Here is a 17035-nt window from a genome sequence, read left to right as displayed (position 1 = left end):
ACCACAATAAGGAACAATTTGATATAGTGTCCCAACCTTAATTCATAATTACGATTATTAATGCCAAACTCCTGCCCGACTATGATGATTTGGAGAGCAGTGGTCAATCCATGGAGATACACTGATCTGTGTACAAAAAGAAGAGAAAAGCATGCCAGATTATCTCTGGTCAAGCTCTCCGATGTCTAAGTCAAGGACTTTGGAATAATAGTAATCAACGGGTCTAGGATCTCCTCGACAGCTGATAAGCCAATGCTCTCTCCATGATGAATAGGACGATTCTCGCCAGATTGATCTTGAGCTTTATTCTGATCTATCTCTTGGCGAATATAGTGGTGCCGAATTCTTGTCTCAGGGGGTTGGATTAGCTTTTTCGAAACTTCTTGTGGGGCTCTAGATATGATAGTCGAGGCTCCATTTGGTATCCTAGGAGATGGTCTGCCAGCTTATGAGGGATAGGAGCCTTGGATTCAATCCATGTTGGAGAGGAGGGAAGCTATGCTTACTATTTATGCAGCTAGATTTCTTCTCTAGCCCGACTGATTGTGAAGTAGGATGATAAAGGCTCAGTACGGAATGTGGAGTTAGGAGTCCTAGATATAAGCTGCTCGTGGATGCTTCTTCATCTGGAGGAAGATTTGTGCCCGTGCCCTATTATGTTGGCTTAGGTTAAATGGTTGAGTGGGGATGGGGCATCGATTGATGTATGCTAGGATGCCTAGATCTCTGGTTTGCCTCTCTCCAGATGGCCGATCTATATTAGCATGGAGGTGGATGACTATTTGCCAGTCTATGACTTATTAGCTACTGACGGTAGAGTTTGGAGAGCACAGGACATTATTTGTCTCTTTGACGATTTGCTTGCTGATCAGATTCTTGCCATCCCGATGCCTATCCATCAGATCCAAGATTTGATGGTATGGGCCGTTTTTGCTGCCCCAAGATCCCTGTGAGAGATCTCTTCAAGGCGTATGATGGTACTACACAGAAGGATCGAGACTGCATGGATCTAGAGGATGGCTGCTCATCCTAGAGTCAGATTCTTTATTTGGAAGGTTGCTTGGAACTGGCTTCCGACGCGCATGTTGTTCAGGAATAGGGGTATGAACTTTCTGATTTCCTACCTGATCTATGGTTTGGAGGAGTTGATGGAGCATGCCCTCCTACATTGTTCGAGAGTGAGATTGATTTGAAAGAGGATGGGAGGCCAACCCTGGAGGCGAGTGGTGGTCCCTAGCTGGGCCTCTTCCTAGATGCGATTGACCAAGGAATGGAGGGCCGATCTGTACCTGGAGGGGATGGCGTATGTCACTTATTAGATCTGATTTTTTAAGAGCAATTTGGTCTTCGATGCTGAGATGGTGCCTACACATCGGATGCTGGAGAGAGTTATGGGTCTAGTTGAGGAGTACTACCATTTTAATGCTATCGGCTCATCCTTTGATGCCCTCGAGTCCTAGGAGTCCCATGCTACTCCTGCAGTGAATTGAAAGGTTATCTTCATTTTTTGAGAGCCTCCATCCTCGAAGTTTATTAAGATCAATTTTGATGGCAGTGTCGGAGATGGTACGGGCGGTGCTGGCTTTGTTATTTGGGAGCTGGATGCCAAAATACTGATAGCTCGAAGATCATATCTTTTTGAGTCCTCCATCATAGGTGTAGAGCTTCGAGTCACTTGGACGGACATTATCTGTACCAGACAGGAGCTGTGAACGGAGAGGATATGCATTGAGGGCGATTCGGTGACTGTTATCGACTGAATTCGGGATGACACGAGATAGTTGGAGGCTTATCCACTTCTCCATAACATCTGAACTTCCCTATGAGAGTTTGCCATTGTGTCAGTCCACCATGTCTTTCGGAAGGTAAATAGTATGGCAAACTGGGTTGCTTCTTATGTTATTGAGCATACCAGAGACTGGACTTGACGACAGAAATAGAGATGCTCTTGGATCTTGTAGGATTTTTTATTTTCTGACTTTATGGATTGCATTCACATTAGAGTCGTGTGATCACCCACCTGTACCAAAAAAAGAGAGAAAATATAAGAAAAGATTAGAGTACCGTAGAATATTGCCTTGTCTTGCTTAGCTTCATTCTAATTGACTTTCACCTTGGCCTTCTCAAGTCGGTCATTTTACCTTGGTTTTGTCAGGTAGTCTTTTTAACTCAACCTTCTTAGGTTGGTCATTTCATCTCGACTTTCTCGAGTTGGTTTTTTCACATTGGCTTTCTCAAGTCAGTCATTTCATCTAGGCTTTCTTAGATATGTCGTTTCATCTCAACCTTTTCAGGTCAGTCATTTCATCTCTGCCTTCTCAGATCGATTGTTTCACCTCAATCTCTTAGGTCGGACATTTGACCTTGATCTTTTTACCTTGGCCTTCTTAAATTGGCTTTAGGAGTTCGACCTTTGGAAGTTCAGCCTTTGAGAGTTCGATCTTTTGAGTTTTTTTTTTTTATTTTTGAAAATTTGATCTTTGGAAACATGATCTTTGGGAGTTCGGCCTCTGCATCGACCTTGGTTTTCATTTCAGCCTCGGCCTTCACCTCGGTCTCAACTTTCATTGCTAAAGTTGCTTAGATTTGATGGAAGAAGGTGAGATACATTCTCGAGCCCTTCCTTTGGTGCCACTTTATTGATGCCCAAATCCTACCTGACTATGACGACTTGGAGGGTGTTGGTCAATCCATATAAAGATGCTGATTTGTATAAAAAGAAAAAAAAGTTTGTAGAATATACTCTAACCGAACTCTTCGATGTCTAAGTCAGAAAGGACTTTGCAATAATATCAATAAAAAGAAGATATAAGAGAAGATTAGAGTAGTATAGAATATTATCTTATTCTAGTTAGTTTGATTTTGATCAGTTTTCACCTCGACTTTCTTAGATTAGTCGTTTAATCTCGACTTTTTAATCTCGATCTTGTCGGATTGGTCATTTCATCTCAGTCTTCTCAAGTCGATCGTTTAACCTCGACTTTCTCATGTCGACCATTTAACCTCAACCTTCTTAGGTCGGTAGTTTTATCTTATCTTTTTGCCTCAACCTTCTTAAGCTGGCCTAAGGAGTTTGGCTTTCAAGAGTTTGACCTTTGGGAGCTCGATCTTTAGGAGTTTGACCTCTGAACTAGCCTCAGCCTTCACCTCAATTTTGGCCTTCGCTTTGGCCTTGAACTTCACCTTGATTTCGGCCTTTACTTTGGACTCAACCTTCATTTCGATCTTGACTTTTACCTTAGTGTTAGCTTTCACTTCAGCCTTAGCCTTTATCTTGATATTGGCTTTCATTTTAGCTTTGGTCTTCACCTTAGTCTTAGCCTTCACTTTGACTTTGACCTTCATCTTGGTCTCGATCTTCATTTCGACCTTAACCTTCACCTTGGTCTCGGCCATCACTTCAGCCTCGACAATCTATAGACCTGCTGACCTACAACTAAGAATTGCAAAATGATGGATGAGAGATAAAGAACATTTTATCATGGAAGCTTTGAGCTATGGAAGTTTCTTCCTTTGAATGCTTTTTTTTTAAAGATCTCTTGAGCCTGTTTATGTTGGTGTGGGAGAATGGATCATAATTTAGAGGCAGAAATCAAAAGATTGCCTTTGTTCCTTAATCTAGATCTAGCAAGGAATTCAAATATGCTATAACCATTCTTTCATTTTTGGATCCCCTAAAGGATCTATTCTTTTATGAGTAAAAAATTTATCCTATATTTTTTATAGATAAATATTTTTCAAATAATATTTAAATAAAAAAATAATTTATCTATGTTCTTTTACACATGAAAATAACTTTGAAATCTATTATATCCATGTTCTTTTGCATTACTACTTTCCTAAGTAAGTTGCTAAAATTTATCCATATTTTTTATAATATCCTTTATACTTTTTAAGTTTGAAGAAAGTAAATATGAGTTATTGGACATTGAATAATGAAAGTATTGAAAATAAAATCAAAAAATTTTAAAAATAAAATTAAATATCTACTTTACTGACTAATGAGAAAATGATTTAACTACTCATAAATGGATAAGATTGTTTTCTTATTTCACAAGTAAATGCTATCTATGAAAAGTAACTTATTCATCATAAAAAACTTTGGAAGATGAATAAGTTGGTCAATGAGAAAATTGACCAACTTTTCTAATAATATTTATCCACAAAAGAATGAGCTTTAATAATAGAATTATAACTGCCCAAAATTCAAATCTATTTTAAATTACTTGCCATGTGTCCATCCGCGATAGACAGATTTCATGTCATATCAGTAACATATATAAGAAATAAGAAACAAGATTTTAGTTCTCTTGATTAATCATATTTACCATTCAAGTCTTCAAAAACATTTCAATGGGACTTAGATGTCCAGTAACATAAAGCTATCTTGTAATGCTACCATAAACACATCTAAAAATGCATGGATACATCTTACATCATTGAATGTGATCCTACAAATGTAGAACAGTATTTGTTTTTAACAAAAATAATTATAGACATGCCAAGTATAACCAAAGATTTCAAAAGATGTAAATAAGATACAAATATTTTAGATCATGATGGTGTCATATGGGAGATCAGCACAAACACGACGATTGGCCTACAATATAGTATTTTCAGAGCAGGTTGCTTTAATGAAATGCAATATATATAAATTTACAAGTAGATTTCTATAGAAACTCATGTTATTTATTAGTCAAATCTAATCTCAAATTAGCAAGTTGTAAAGAAATACCGAACTTCAAATTACCTACTTATTTCTAATATTATTTGGATTTTTGATAATAAATGATTCAAACAGCAAGAAAACAAAAATAGAGTGAAATAATTATGGAAGCAGAGTGATTTTGCTTAACCAACCAGCAGCCCCGGACAGCCAGGGCAGTTATGATTACCATTAAATTGATCAACTGAAAAGCCAAGAAAAGGGTACAGATGCAGCCATTAATTACCATTCCACATCTACAGGGAATCAAGGATAGGTGTCATCATCTTTCCTGTCCTTTTGGTCACAAGCTCACCTCCATTCCACAAGCACACAAAAGAAGTAAAGAATCAATGAACAGGAACGCAGACAGACACACACCAAAGACCCACCTATCTTTCCCACACACTCTCATCAAAGCCCATTGGATGACACCATGCAAGAATGTTCCCAATTCCTGCAAGAAGTTAAAAGGGAGATAAAAAGGAAGAAACTAGAAATAATAAAAACAAACAATAAGCCCTCGCTGTCCCTGTCTGCTCCAAGTTCCCCATCTCGTGACTCCTCTCACTCCAGTACACAACAAGCTTACTTGCCCTCCTTTCTCCCTTCTCCTTTCCTTTCCCTTTTTTTTTTTTAATCCTTTCTTTGTCTCTCCAAGAAGAGGAATCCAATGGCAACAAAGTTAAATAAAAAGAACCCCAAAAGGTGGCCAGCTCCAATCCCCCTGACACGCACCCATCCCTCCCAAGATCACTTCTTGGGAAGCCCTACGGCATCGACCATTTATATATATATATATAAATTGAAGAATAATTTAAAATGATCAAGAGATTGGTCGGGCCGGGGTCGGGTTGGGGTTGGGCCGGGTTCAGTCAATGCAACCGGTCCGGGAGAAACCGAGGCGGGAGGTGGCGCGGTCGAGGTCGAAGACGAAGAGGAAGCCTTGCTGCATGAGGTTGCCGATGACGCCGAACCCTGGGCCGGTCCGACTCACCGGCTGGAGCCCGAGGCAGCGAACCCCCTCGGCCGTGTCGATGAAGTAGTTTTCCGGCGGCGGGGCCAGCTCCGCCCCGCCGAGAAGGCGGAAGCCCAGCCTCGGTAGGCGGACCCCCCCGCCGGAGGCGTTGACGCAGAGGTCGAAACCCGGCGGGCCGCCGGCGATGGCGGCGCGTGGGAGGCGGCTGGTCATTGCGCGGAGGATCTGGACGTAAGCGGGGGCGGGGAGGAATGAGAGGGTGGTGCCGGAGTCGATGACGGTGCCGCCGGCGCCGGAGGTGGGGTCGAGAGCCCAAACGGAAGGGTCGATCGGAAGCAGAGTGGCGTCGACGGAGGCGGAGAGGATGCGGATGTAATAGAAGGTAGGGGAAAGTGGGTTGGAGAGGAGAGGGGTGAAGGAGAGGTTTTGGTGGCGGTGGCGAGGGGCGGCGCCGACGAGAAGGTAGCTGGTGGGGGGAGGGGAGAGGGTGTAGTCCGGAAGGCAGTAGGAGAAGGCGGCGCCGAAGCGGGGAGCGGCGTGGGAGGGGAAGGAGATGGGGCCGCGGCCGAGGCCGAGGACACCGCGGGCGGCGCCGAAGCTGGGGCCGGTGGAGACGTTGAAGGCGCAGCCCAAGGGGAGGGCGGGGAGGCGGGCTGGGCGGCCGGAGCTGGCGTTGAGGGTGGCGGTCTCGCGGGAGAAGAATCCGGTGGCGGAGGAGCGGTCGGAGTAGGAGTAGCGGAAGCGGCAGGGGGAGTGGATGCGGGAGCGGGGGCAGCGGGGGGAATGGCGAGGGTGGGGGACGAGGCGGCAGGAGGGGTCGTAGCAGTGGAAGGGGGCGAAGGAAGAGGAGAGGCGGGGGAGGAAGGCGGAGCCGGGTGGGTGGCGGGAGGAGCAGGAGGGGCCGCGGCAGGGGGAGCAGCGGGCCCAGACGAGGTCGCTGCCGGTGTCGGCGACGAGGCGGATGCGCTGGGGAGGAGTGCCGATGCGGAAGTCGACGAAGTACTGGCCGGCGCCGGAGGAGGCGCCGGAGACGACAGGGACGGAGGAGGAGGTGGTGGTGGAGGAGGAGGAGGAGAGGCGGAGGGAGTCGAGGGCGAGAGCTTGGCGGGCGGAGGGGAGGGGGGTCTTACGGAGTAGGCGGAGCTTGAGGTATTCCTGGGCTTGGGAGGTGGGAGTGGCAAGGAAGGCACATATCGGGAGGGGGAGGAGGAGGAGGAGGAGGAGGAGAAGGAAGGAGATGGGAATCATGGTGGGTAGAGGAGGTGGGAAGGGAGGGAGAAGGAATGGTGAGGATGGAGAACGGAGAGATGATTAAATAATGATTATTATAAATTTTTAAGAGATACTAAGAATTATTAAAATAATGGAGAATAATCGCAGCATTATTTGATAACAGACTAACAGTAGAGATGTCCAAAAAAAAAAGAAAAAAAAAAAGCTAAATCTGGAAAATATGGACCGTGAGGGAATCCTATTGTTCAAATTCTAGCATTGCGGGGCTAGTGAGCTTATTTGATAGAATTTTAAAATAGCTAAATTAGGTTTAAAATTGAATTGGATCGGTTTTAATTTACTTCTATAGGTAGAATTCGGTTAAATTGGATGTGATTAAGTCAATTTGGGATAAAATGTTAATAGAAATTACGGTAACTTAGAAGAATTCAAGTTCTATTAGGGAATCGAGCTGACTGAAAAGAAACAGCATAACTAGTTAAGGAAATTGAGGAGATTGATGAGGATTTTGTTCAATAAAACTCATAATTGGTAAATTGGGATTGGATTTAGATTGAATGAAGTGTGGATTAGGTTTTGAATGGAGTGGAATAGGATGAATTGGATGAAGAAGCAGGAAGTAGGGTTGAGCCCAAAGAAAATGAATTAATTAATGCAATTGGGTTCGATAGATGCAATTATGGATACAATTGACTAACTAAAGGTGAGATATGGTGGAATCTTGACTAATTTGTAGTTCAATTGAAGAAGGAGGTTTGGGTAAATGCAGAACAATTAAAGTTAAGAAGCATGGTTTAAGCACATGACCACTTAGTGTTTTTAGGCCTAAAGAGCTTTAAAGGGATACCCATAGCCAAACTAAGATGATTCCAATTATTTCAACGCAAACATAATGAAAATTTGATTGGGTAGCTAAAGTTAAGAAAGTTTGTCAAACTCATTAGAAACTAATTGATTGGTGATACTGTATACCCATAAGCATTTGCTCTAGATTATGAATATAATTATTTCATTTTTAATAGATATTGCAGATATATGACAAATATAAGCTCAACGACTTACTTTAATGATGTTATTATTTTATATTGAGTTTTCTATGTTTAAGGTGAGTTGCATACCATGCCTATGCTTGGAAGAGGTTCCTATCAAGTTTGAATCTAACCCAGCCAAGATCTAAAATTAGTTTTGTTTTGGCATCAGCTTAGACCGGCAAGTTTGGATCATGTCAATTTTCTAAGTTTTGATCAAAAACACAATCAATTTCTCAACTAAAGCATTTCTAATTATATTTTGTTGTATGAAACCAAGTCTTCATATATCCAATTTCATCATATCCAAATCAATGAGATCTAAATCAGAGCTAGTTTATCTTAAATTAGACCCATGTCCAACCCATTCGTTTAAATGTGAAAGCCAAGTGTAGGGCCTAGCAAGAGTTTGTTTATCCTTGGATTCTTATTTTTTTGTTGTGTTTTCATCCACATCATTTAAATATTTTTAAATATTTCACTTTTTGAACATTCATAATTATCATATTTTATTCATTAACCATTTTCCCTTTTCCCCTCACAATACAATATTGACTTATATCTGTAAATTTTTTTATATTATTTGAAATTTTAATTTTCTCTTTAATTGCTTGAATAGCGGTTTTGGTAGTTTATATTTCTATTCTCTTCTTTTTATATTTTTAAAAACTATATTTTATTATATTAAGTCTCCTTGCACTGCACTTAGCTTGTTATTTTTTAAGTGGTTTGGCTGGGATGGAGAGAGAGGAGCTGGGGCATATATTTTTTTTATTATTTTTTATGAGCCTATTTTGAAAGGAAGGAGAGAGAGAAAGATGGTGAGTGAAAAAGAAATAAATAATTTTTTTTTGATGTGTCTAATTTGATGATGATAGGAAGACTGCTATTGTAGTCGATCTATTCGATATTTGATCCGATCTGATTTAAATGGGATAGATTTTTTTTTATCTTATTAAATTTTGAGATAGATATAGGTTATACATAAAATTTTTAAAATGAGTTCGGATCGTATGCGGATAATGATATGTTTTGTTTCGCATTTACTTCGACATATTCTCAATCTAAATCTCTCTTTTAAAGTTATAATGAATTGCATGATGAATTGTTATCCGATCCAACTTGATTCGAATCAAACTATCTTATTTATCCAAGTCGATTTGATCAATATTATCTATTTTATTTGATCTAACTCAATCAAAGGTGGATACAAGATGTATATAGGTATGAGATTTTAATTATAAGATAGATACGGATATTAACCGATATGATTTATATTTAATTTGATACTATTCTTAAGTGTGTTGGGGGGGGGGGGTTATTTTATTTTATTTTTTCATAGTATATAATTATAGAGGAGAAAAAAAAATATATGTCTTGTTATTTTATTTAGAATTATTGTGAATTTCAATCTTAATACAAAAAATTGAAGTGTTTGGTTGCATTATAAATTTAAATATAGATCGAAGCAGTTGAGATTTTCAATTAAATTTTTTTTAAAAATCTAATAAATTAAATCTCTAGTACGATAAAGATTACTAAGAAGGATGAAAATTCCACAAACAATAAAAGGTGTTATGATCAGAACAATATAATATAAAATATATATTTTTCATTAATAATAGTGTGGACAAGTAGTTCTTTTGTTGAGTCTCTACAACTACAGGATGAGTTGGTAAGGTGGAGAAGTTTTTAAATTTTTTGCTTAAAAGTTATACTCTAATATTGTGATGGGTAAGACAACTTTCTCTTACCATGTGGCATGAAGAGGGATTGAGCATCAAATTTATAGCTCAGCGTGATTTCAAATTCTTTCCATCAGCATTCATTAACAATCTTTTTTTTATTTATTGTATATGACAAATTATTTTTAAATTTAAATTATAGTGGCAGTGCTTGGGTAATCCTTGCACACGCGAAAAATCTCTTGCCATGAGGGTCTCTGGTCGGCGGGCGGCCGTGGTCGCCGGCATGGACCTCCACGTCCTCCTCCCGACCGCCGGATCGCCTCTCGCCCACCACCCGGCGAACCCCCTTTCTCTCCACCGCCAAGTCTACCAACCCTTTCCCCGCCTCGCAACCAAGTCTCGCAGGGCCGTCTCTGTCCGTGCCTCATCCTCGCCGCCACCACCGTCGACGGCCGCGACGTTATCGCCTTCTCTTTCCTCCGCCTCTGGTGGGTGGTGGTGATGGAGAAGCCCTCGATCGCCGCGCCCTCGAAATCAGAGCTTATCGACTAAGCCTAGCTAGGGTTTATGAACCGTCTAGGATTGCATTACCGTTTCTTTCATTGTTTTCCTAATTTCCTTTTTTTATTATTACTTCAATCTGTTTGTCTTTTGGCTAGAGATAAGAGGGCATGATGCTTAGAGTAGGCTAGTCCTCTTTTCCATCTACCTTCAAGGCTCAATTGCCCAGAAAAAAAAAAAAATTCGGGTTTTGGTGTGCTTCACTTACATTAGCCCCGAGTGATAATATTTTGAATCTATAGTTCCTTAAAAAAATGTTGAAGCCATCTTTCTCTGTCTTATTTGGTTCTTCAGAACACCTTGAATGCTTGGAGACTCTGGCTTGACATCTCTACATGATTAGAGCATCCATTTATTGTATAGTATGGATCAAAACTGGCCAATTCCCAGGAAGTTTAGGATGCAGAACCCAATGACAGAGTATGTGAAATAACAAAATACCAGATTTTCTCATAGTTTGTAATGATGATGTAAGATTTTCTCACAGTTAAAGATGCTTCAGATAGTACTCAAAATTTGTTACATTGATTCAGGCCCATTGGAATCTTGAAAATGTCAAACAATAACTCTCAAGTTACCACTAGTTTCTAATCATGGTTGTTATTTGATCAGTTTTGCTCGCTTTTGCTGTAGTAGGGGTGTTATCTGTGAAGCCTGATAGGGATGAAATAGCTGGAAAGAAGGATTTCAGCTATTCAAACATCTCATTAGCTGACCAACCGACATCTGATGGCTGTGCTTCTAGATTTTCTCTGAAAGTACAAAATAATGAGTACGGGCTAGTTAAAATGGAGAAGCCTGGGGTTGGGGTATGTAACAAAGGCACAGACTGTGGACTACTATGCTCACACCCTAACCAAGGTTTTGGGGAAGTGTGTAATGCTCTCCTATGTCATTTCTGCCTTTTACCTGCCTTCTCTTGGCTTTCTTTTGAAGATTGATTAGTGAATTTTTGCAGTGACAAGGATGCACAGGTATGCATACATTATCTCTCTTGGGCAAAGTATTTTGGATTTTGTTGCCAAATCGGTGAGCAATATGCCCGGTTACTAGCTGGTAAATATATGCACAAGTATGCATTTAGATGCCTCTCCTTTTGTGCAGTCTAAGGGAATCTAATTGCATTGCTGATGTTCCAGGGATTTTGTTTGTGCAGCCTGATATGAATTTTGGGTCATATAACAAAGATCACAAAGGTTAGTCATGAATTCACAGTTGGACCATGTCTTATATACATCTCCAGTACTAGTAATTGTTTTTCCTTCTATTTTTGATGTTTATTCTAATACTTTCATGCATTTTGATGCCTACCTTGTACTGTATGTTCAGCTACATGCAGCCTTTATTTTAGAATGTAAATTCATGAATGACCCATTAAATGCCCATGAGACTTGCATGGTATTGTGTCTGAGTTTTATTGATTAAAAGATGAAGCTTGCTGCTCACCCAGGCATGATACTCTACTCTACAGTTGTCTCTGGTTAAGTGCTTGGAAGTGGTGCTATAACTTCCTTCTGGGAAGTTCTGAAACATTAAGGGTCTTCCCAAAATCTCAGCTCCAATCTCCACCCATAGTACTCTTCTTCTTTACTTTAATTGGCTACCTATCCTACTACAGATAGACTCTTTAATGTGGAAGTAAATCTAAACCTAATAACTGACTGGAATGCCTATTAAATAGTTGTCATTGACTAGTTTTCCTACCCTAGTTAGGACTCTCTAAATTAGAAACAAATCTGCAACAAACCAGTGACTAAATCCCCTATTACATGGCTTGCTAGACTCCTTTCTTCCATTTTACAGCTCCCAAAATTGGTAACTAGCAGCCTTTGAATCCCCCAGTTAAAGGGTCTCGCCACCTACAACTTGCTTCCCTACTTTGTTTCCTGTTAGAACTCTTAAAAGTCAGATCCCATCTACACCCAATACCAGTTGAAATGCATGTCTAATAACTCTCTAATGGATTCCTACATATCTATCTATATATCAAAAAATGAACGTGACAAAATCTTAGATAGAATATAAACTTTGAGTTCGAAAAAGAAAGGTCTGATAGGGACCTTTGTTTGGCTTGAGCTGCACCTGTAACCAACAGAAATATACACATGGTGGCATGGGAATTATGAGTTGTTGAGCCTCAACATTAAGATTTGATACTTCAAGATAGCTCTCAATACTTTTAAAGCATCATAAAAAGATGTTACGTACGATTTACAACTCCAAGGTTATTGGGAATGGGCTTGCAAATGGGCAGCAAGTTCTAACTTGTATCATTTCTGACTGATTGAAACTTGGAAGAAATGAAGCTCATCTACTGCACAATTTAAATGTTAAAACCTTTTCTAATTTGCATGCGAGGGGTTATTTTATGGTGCATGAGCTGATGGTAGATAAGTTGAGATTGAGTTTCATGATATGTAAAGTAGTGTGCACATATCCTATATGAAGAAGCAGTGTTGTCCAAAGCAGCTGCCTATGTGCCTTGGTGCTTAATTTGGCTGGGCTGCCTAGGCCAAGGCTGGATAAACCCTACTTCTTTCAGGGTTTATTTTCCTATTTTTTCATTATTTGAGCCCATATGGGACATATGGGAGGGCAGCAAAAGCTACCACTAAACTATTAGCCATCAGTGGCTGATCAACAACTACTGATGGGGTAGCCGGGAGTGACAAATGGTAGTGGCTAGTGCGATGTTCAACATGAGTGCCATGTCTAAGTTTTTTCCTTCTTTTGTCTTCTTCTTCTTTAGATGAATCTTCATCTTATTCACCTTCCTCTGATCTTTCTCCCTCCTTTTCTTCCACTCCTATCACTTCTTCATCCAGCCATTCTTCCTGTTTTTCCCTTTTATTTTGCTTCCTATCTTCTATGTTGCTTGCCTCCTTGATGATTGTCTGTTGGTTGGGCTTTGTACCCTATTGGCTATTGCTTTCTACCATTCTCCTCCTTGCTAGCTGCTGGTTGCTTGGTTGTATTTGCAACTTGTTGGCTCCTATAGTGGTAGCAAGGCTGTAGATTTTGATCTTTGGACTTTTGAAGTATGAGAAACAGTCTTCATGATGCCATACATTGTGAAATAAGGTGGTATATATGATATATGCACATGTATATTTCTGCATCTGATTAAAATCTGCACACTAGGCGGCTGCCTAGGCCATATGGGGAGGAGGGGTGTCCGCTGCTTTGCTTTGCCAAGGCAGTTTGACAACTTTGGGGAGAAATAATGAAATATCTGACTTATGATGGTTGAATTCGATGAATTCACCCTGCCTCTTGACAAGGCTTAAAGATCAAGTGTTTATCCTAGCATTAATGATCCTTTGCTTGCTAAGCATAGTATACTAGCTGGAGGGAGTACTAATACAAACAATACTTAAGATATTTCATGTAAAAGCAAACATGGATTTTTTTTTTTAATATAGATTTTAATCTTTAATGAGATCGACAATTGTGGTGTATCTTTGGATCATCGATCACCTTACAAGCCCAATCCTTGGATATGCCTATCTTCACGAACCATTGTTTTGTGCTACTATGAGATCATTGATCACCTTATTGTTGTTTCTCAGTGGTGAAGCTACACTCCTCCAAGGTTACCATGCCTCAAAACCTTCGGATCTTGATGGAAGCACAAAGCAAGAATGAAAGAGAGGGGGGGGGGGGGAGAGAGAGAGAGAGAGAGGGAAGAGAGGATGGATGGCTCGTGTGCCTAAGGGGCTTGGAGGAGGGATGGCTCATGTACCTCAAGAGGCTTGATCATGCTTCATTAATATGTTTGGAGTCCTCATCTGCATGATCTATAAAGTTGATGTAATGATGAGGGGACTAGGTCTATAGGTGGATTGGGTTGAATTGGGGTTTGGCACTCTCTAGTCTCTGGATCCAATTCCAAGCCTATTCTATTTTCATTCAAACTGGCTGGAATCATATTTAAGCTTTCTCATTGACTAATCATTCAGGTCAACTTGGGTCAAGAATGATTAAAATAGAAACCATGAGAAATGTGTATAAGTTAGCTACCAATTTTAAATATATTATGCTATAAAATAACACTTAAATATATAGACATCATTAACAACACATTTTGTGAAAGGTTATTGAGAAATACATCTAAACAATATTTAGCAACACTAGTTGATGATTAACTGTATAAAATTTATTCATAAAAGCTAAAATTAATTATTAGTTCAAGGAGCTGTTGAAGATATGGTGCATTACTCTTGGGTCAGTCCTGGTTGGTTCAGGTTTGATAAGACACTTAGTGATCCATATCCGGTCCATATTTTAAATGAGCTATTTTAAAAATACTTTTAAGCATAATCATGGAAATAACTATTATATATAACTTATTTTAAAAGCAAATCATTAAAATTCAGAAAATAATATACATATTAATACTTGTTTGAGTGCGTATGTAGTGTTGCATGGCTTTTCTAGGAGCCTTTAGATCAAGGAGAATATACCAGAAGTTCATTGACTATTTGGATTAGCCTATGCTCTTCCTTTTGTGACTATAATTCAACGGTGCAGCCAAAAGAAGGTTTTGGTTTTTTGGTTGTGCCTTGATGACTAGATAATCGAATTTTCAATATCATAGGAGATTGACTGGGCTACACCCGAGTGGATTTTTACTCAAATCTAGCTAGATCTAGATTGAATGATGGATATCTTATATTGATGATTTGAACTATTGGATGTGATCTATTATCTTTAAATTATTTATATACTAAAAATCATATGATTTGAAATTCCATACCTTTTGTGTTAAGTGGTCAAAAAATTGAACACTTTAAGTAGCCTGAAGCAATACCCCCCTTTTTTTTTTTTCTTAATGACAACTTCATGCATGGGCTAGGGGTCTTGAAATTACATTATTTTTTGTGGACAAATAGTTTACATATAGTAGATCATATCCAACAGCTTGGGTTATCGATGTGGGACCTCATCATCCAATCTAAATCCGATCATATCTAAGAGGAGATCCACTTTGGTGTAGTCAAGTCAATCTAATATTACATTCAGTTCATTATAGCAAGGACATGATGTATCATGTACTTGATAGCTGGGTTGAACCTATATTAAAAGCAACAAACAATTATTACCCATCTGTATTGCTTGTGGTGTTGAGCCTGATCGATCATTTATAATGGCACTATGTTTCATCTCAGAAATCATGTTATATCATTTCTTTTCATTTCAAATGGGAAAGAACTCAGTGTTCCACATCATTTCTTTCTTTTCATCTGGGCATTAGACATTTGTCCTGTCCCGTTTAAATTCTCTAAGATGGTTGCCTTATCTGTAACCGCATTGTTCATAGCAGGACTTCAGTTCTATGCTTCTGAGAAAACCTTGCATGCAGCATTTGAAAGCTTTGGTGAGCTTATTGAAGGTAAGGAACTGAACCTTTTGTTCATGATCTAACAGGCACAAAATTGTTGATGCTGTAATTGCTTTGCAGCAGTTAAAATAATTGTAACGGACAAGATATCAAAAAGGCCCAAAGGCCATGCCTCTATAGAATTCATTACAGAGGAAGCTACAAGTACTGCTCTAAAAGAGATGAATGGGAAGGTTTTTAACGATCCAAACCCCTGTTACATTAATTACAAACATGTCTTGAACATTATGATCCATCGAGTTTTGATGTTTGCAAATCATCAATGGCTGGATAATAGTTTTCGATGTCACCAGAGCTGACCCACCAAAATACAGCAGGGCCCACGCACGGCCACCAGGTTCATCAGCTTTGTCATATTAAATGATACTTGTACAGCTTGACAGCGAGGGATCTAAGAAAGGCATGGATGAATGTTTGGTTGCCTGGTCCGAAAATGTAATTTTGTGAGCTGCCTCCATGATGGAGCTGAGTGTTGGTTCCCCTTTGTATTGATCGATTCTGCAATAGTTGTAAACATTACTCTTGCACGACAATCCTCACTTTTTAGCCACCTATTAGCGGCCCTTGTTTTGTATTGTGCTTTCTCTGGCGTCCATTGATGGCTGATACCATGTGTTTGGTTTGGATTTGCTGGGAAGAATATCTTGTTAAATCTCATGTTGTAGTTTATTCATTTGTACATATCTCTATATTATCTTGGAAATTTTTACACCCTGAGAACTGGGTACTAAGCATGTCGTGTTATATCATACTAAACTAAGAATAGTTGTAATCTAGCTTGATTGAGCTTGGGTTGACCAAGCTAGGCTTGAAATTAATTTGAGTCCGAAATCTAACACTAAGATTGTTCATAATTTTAATTATTTGGTAAGCTTAATAACAATATAATGTGCTGAAACCGATTGAAGTTTTGTGTTCGGCTTGTTTCAAGTGCTTGAATCAAAGGACCTGAATTAATAAAGTTCTTGATTCCACCAATTTAAGCAATTAATTGAACCAAACCTTGATCTAACCTAATGTTCATGAGTACTATTAATGATGATGATGAACGTAAATCCTAGAGTGTGGTAGTCTCATCACTTGCCTTGAAAGAATGGATAGCTATGATGCAGGATGAGATTGAATCCATGATGAGGAACCAAGCCTGAAGTCTAGGAACCTTTTGCTTGGGAGGAAGATTGCTGGGAGCAAAGAGGTTCTAAAGGCCAATTGGACGATAATGGAAGCGTTGTAATCGACCCGTGTTTGACTCACAAGTTGGGTAGGATTCAATCGCCATGAATAGATGCTCTAGAAATTGTCCAAACACGCTCTGAGTAATCAAGAGCTCGTCTCATCTTCAGCACTTCTCTCTCCTTTTCTCCTTGCACTCTCTTAGGTTTATCTGATGCCCAGGAATTTGACATGTAGACTTGGGAGATGTCTCTTGTAGCTTATTTT

The 17035-nt window shown here is 39.6% G+C and overlaps 1 protein-coding gene and 1 non-coding gene across 28 annotated transcripts; one reads left to right on the top strand and one right to left on the bottom strand.

Moving 5' to 3' along the window:
- Positions 1 to 4845: 4845 nt before the first annotated feature.
- Positions 4846 to 6952, bottom strand: LOC105053234 (aspartic proteinase NANA, chloroplast). Its single transcript, XM_010934327.4, has one exon. It carries the CDS (start codon positions 6930 to 6932, stop codon positions 5577 to 5579), a length of 1356 nt encoding a protein of 451 aa, XP_010932629.1. The 5' UTR covers positions 6933 to 6952; the 3' UTR covers positions 4846 to 5576.
- A 2760-nt stretch (positions 6953 to 9712) lies between these two features.
- LOC105053235 (organelle RRM domain-containing protein 1, chloroplastic) lies at positions 9713 to 16252 on the top strand. 27 transcript variants are annotated; one of them, XR_012134853.1, is made up of 7 exons: positions 9720 to 10387; positions 10489 to 10614; positions 10831 to 11070; positions 11153 to 11223; positions 11351 to 11390; positions 15515 to 15586; positions 15656 to 16252. It is a non-coding gene; the product is annotated as an organelle RRM domain-containing protein 1, chloroplastic (transcript). The 27 variants fall into 27 exon arrangements; XR_012134876.1 differs by having other exon boundaries at positions 9713 to 11066; positions 11334 to 11390; positions 15656 to 15768; positions 15873 to 15897; XR_012134871.1 differs by having other exon boundaries at positions 9713 to 11066; positions 11153 to 11250; positions 15656 to 15768; positions 15873 to 15897.
- The last annotated feature ends 783 nt before the right edge of the window (positions 16253 to 17035 follow it).

The sequence above is a fragment of the Elaeis guineensis genome, chromosome 10 (genome assembly GCF_000442705.2).
Source record: "Elaeis guineensis isolate ETL-2024a chromosome 10, EG11, whole genome shotgun sequence".
NCBI lineage: Eukaryota > Viridiplantae > Streptophyta > Magnoliopsida > Arecales > Arecaceae > Elaeis > Elaeis guineensis.
This window is presented reverse-complemented; position numbering and strand designations above follow the sequence as displayed.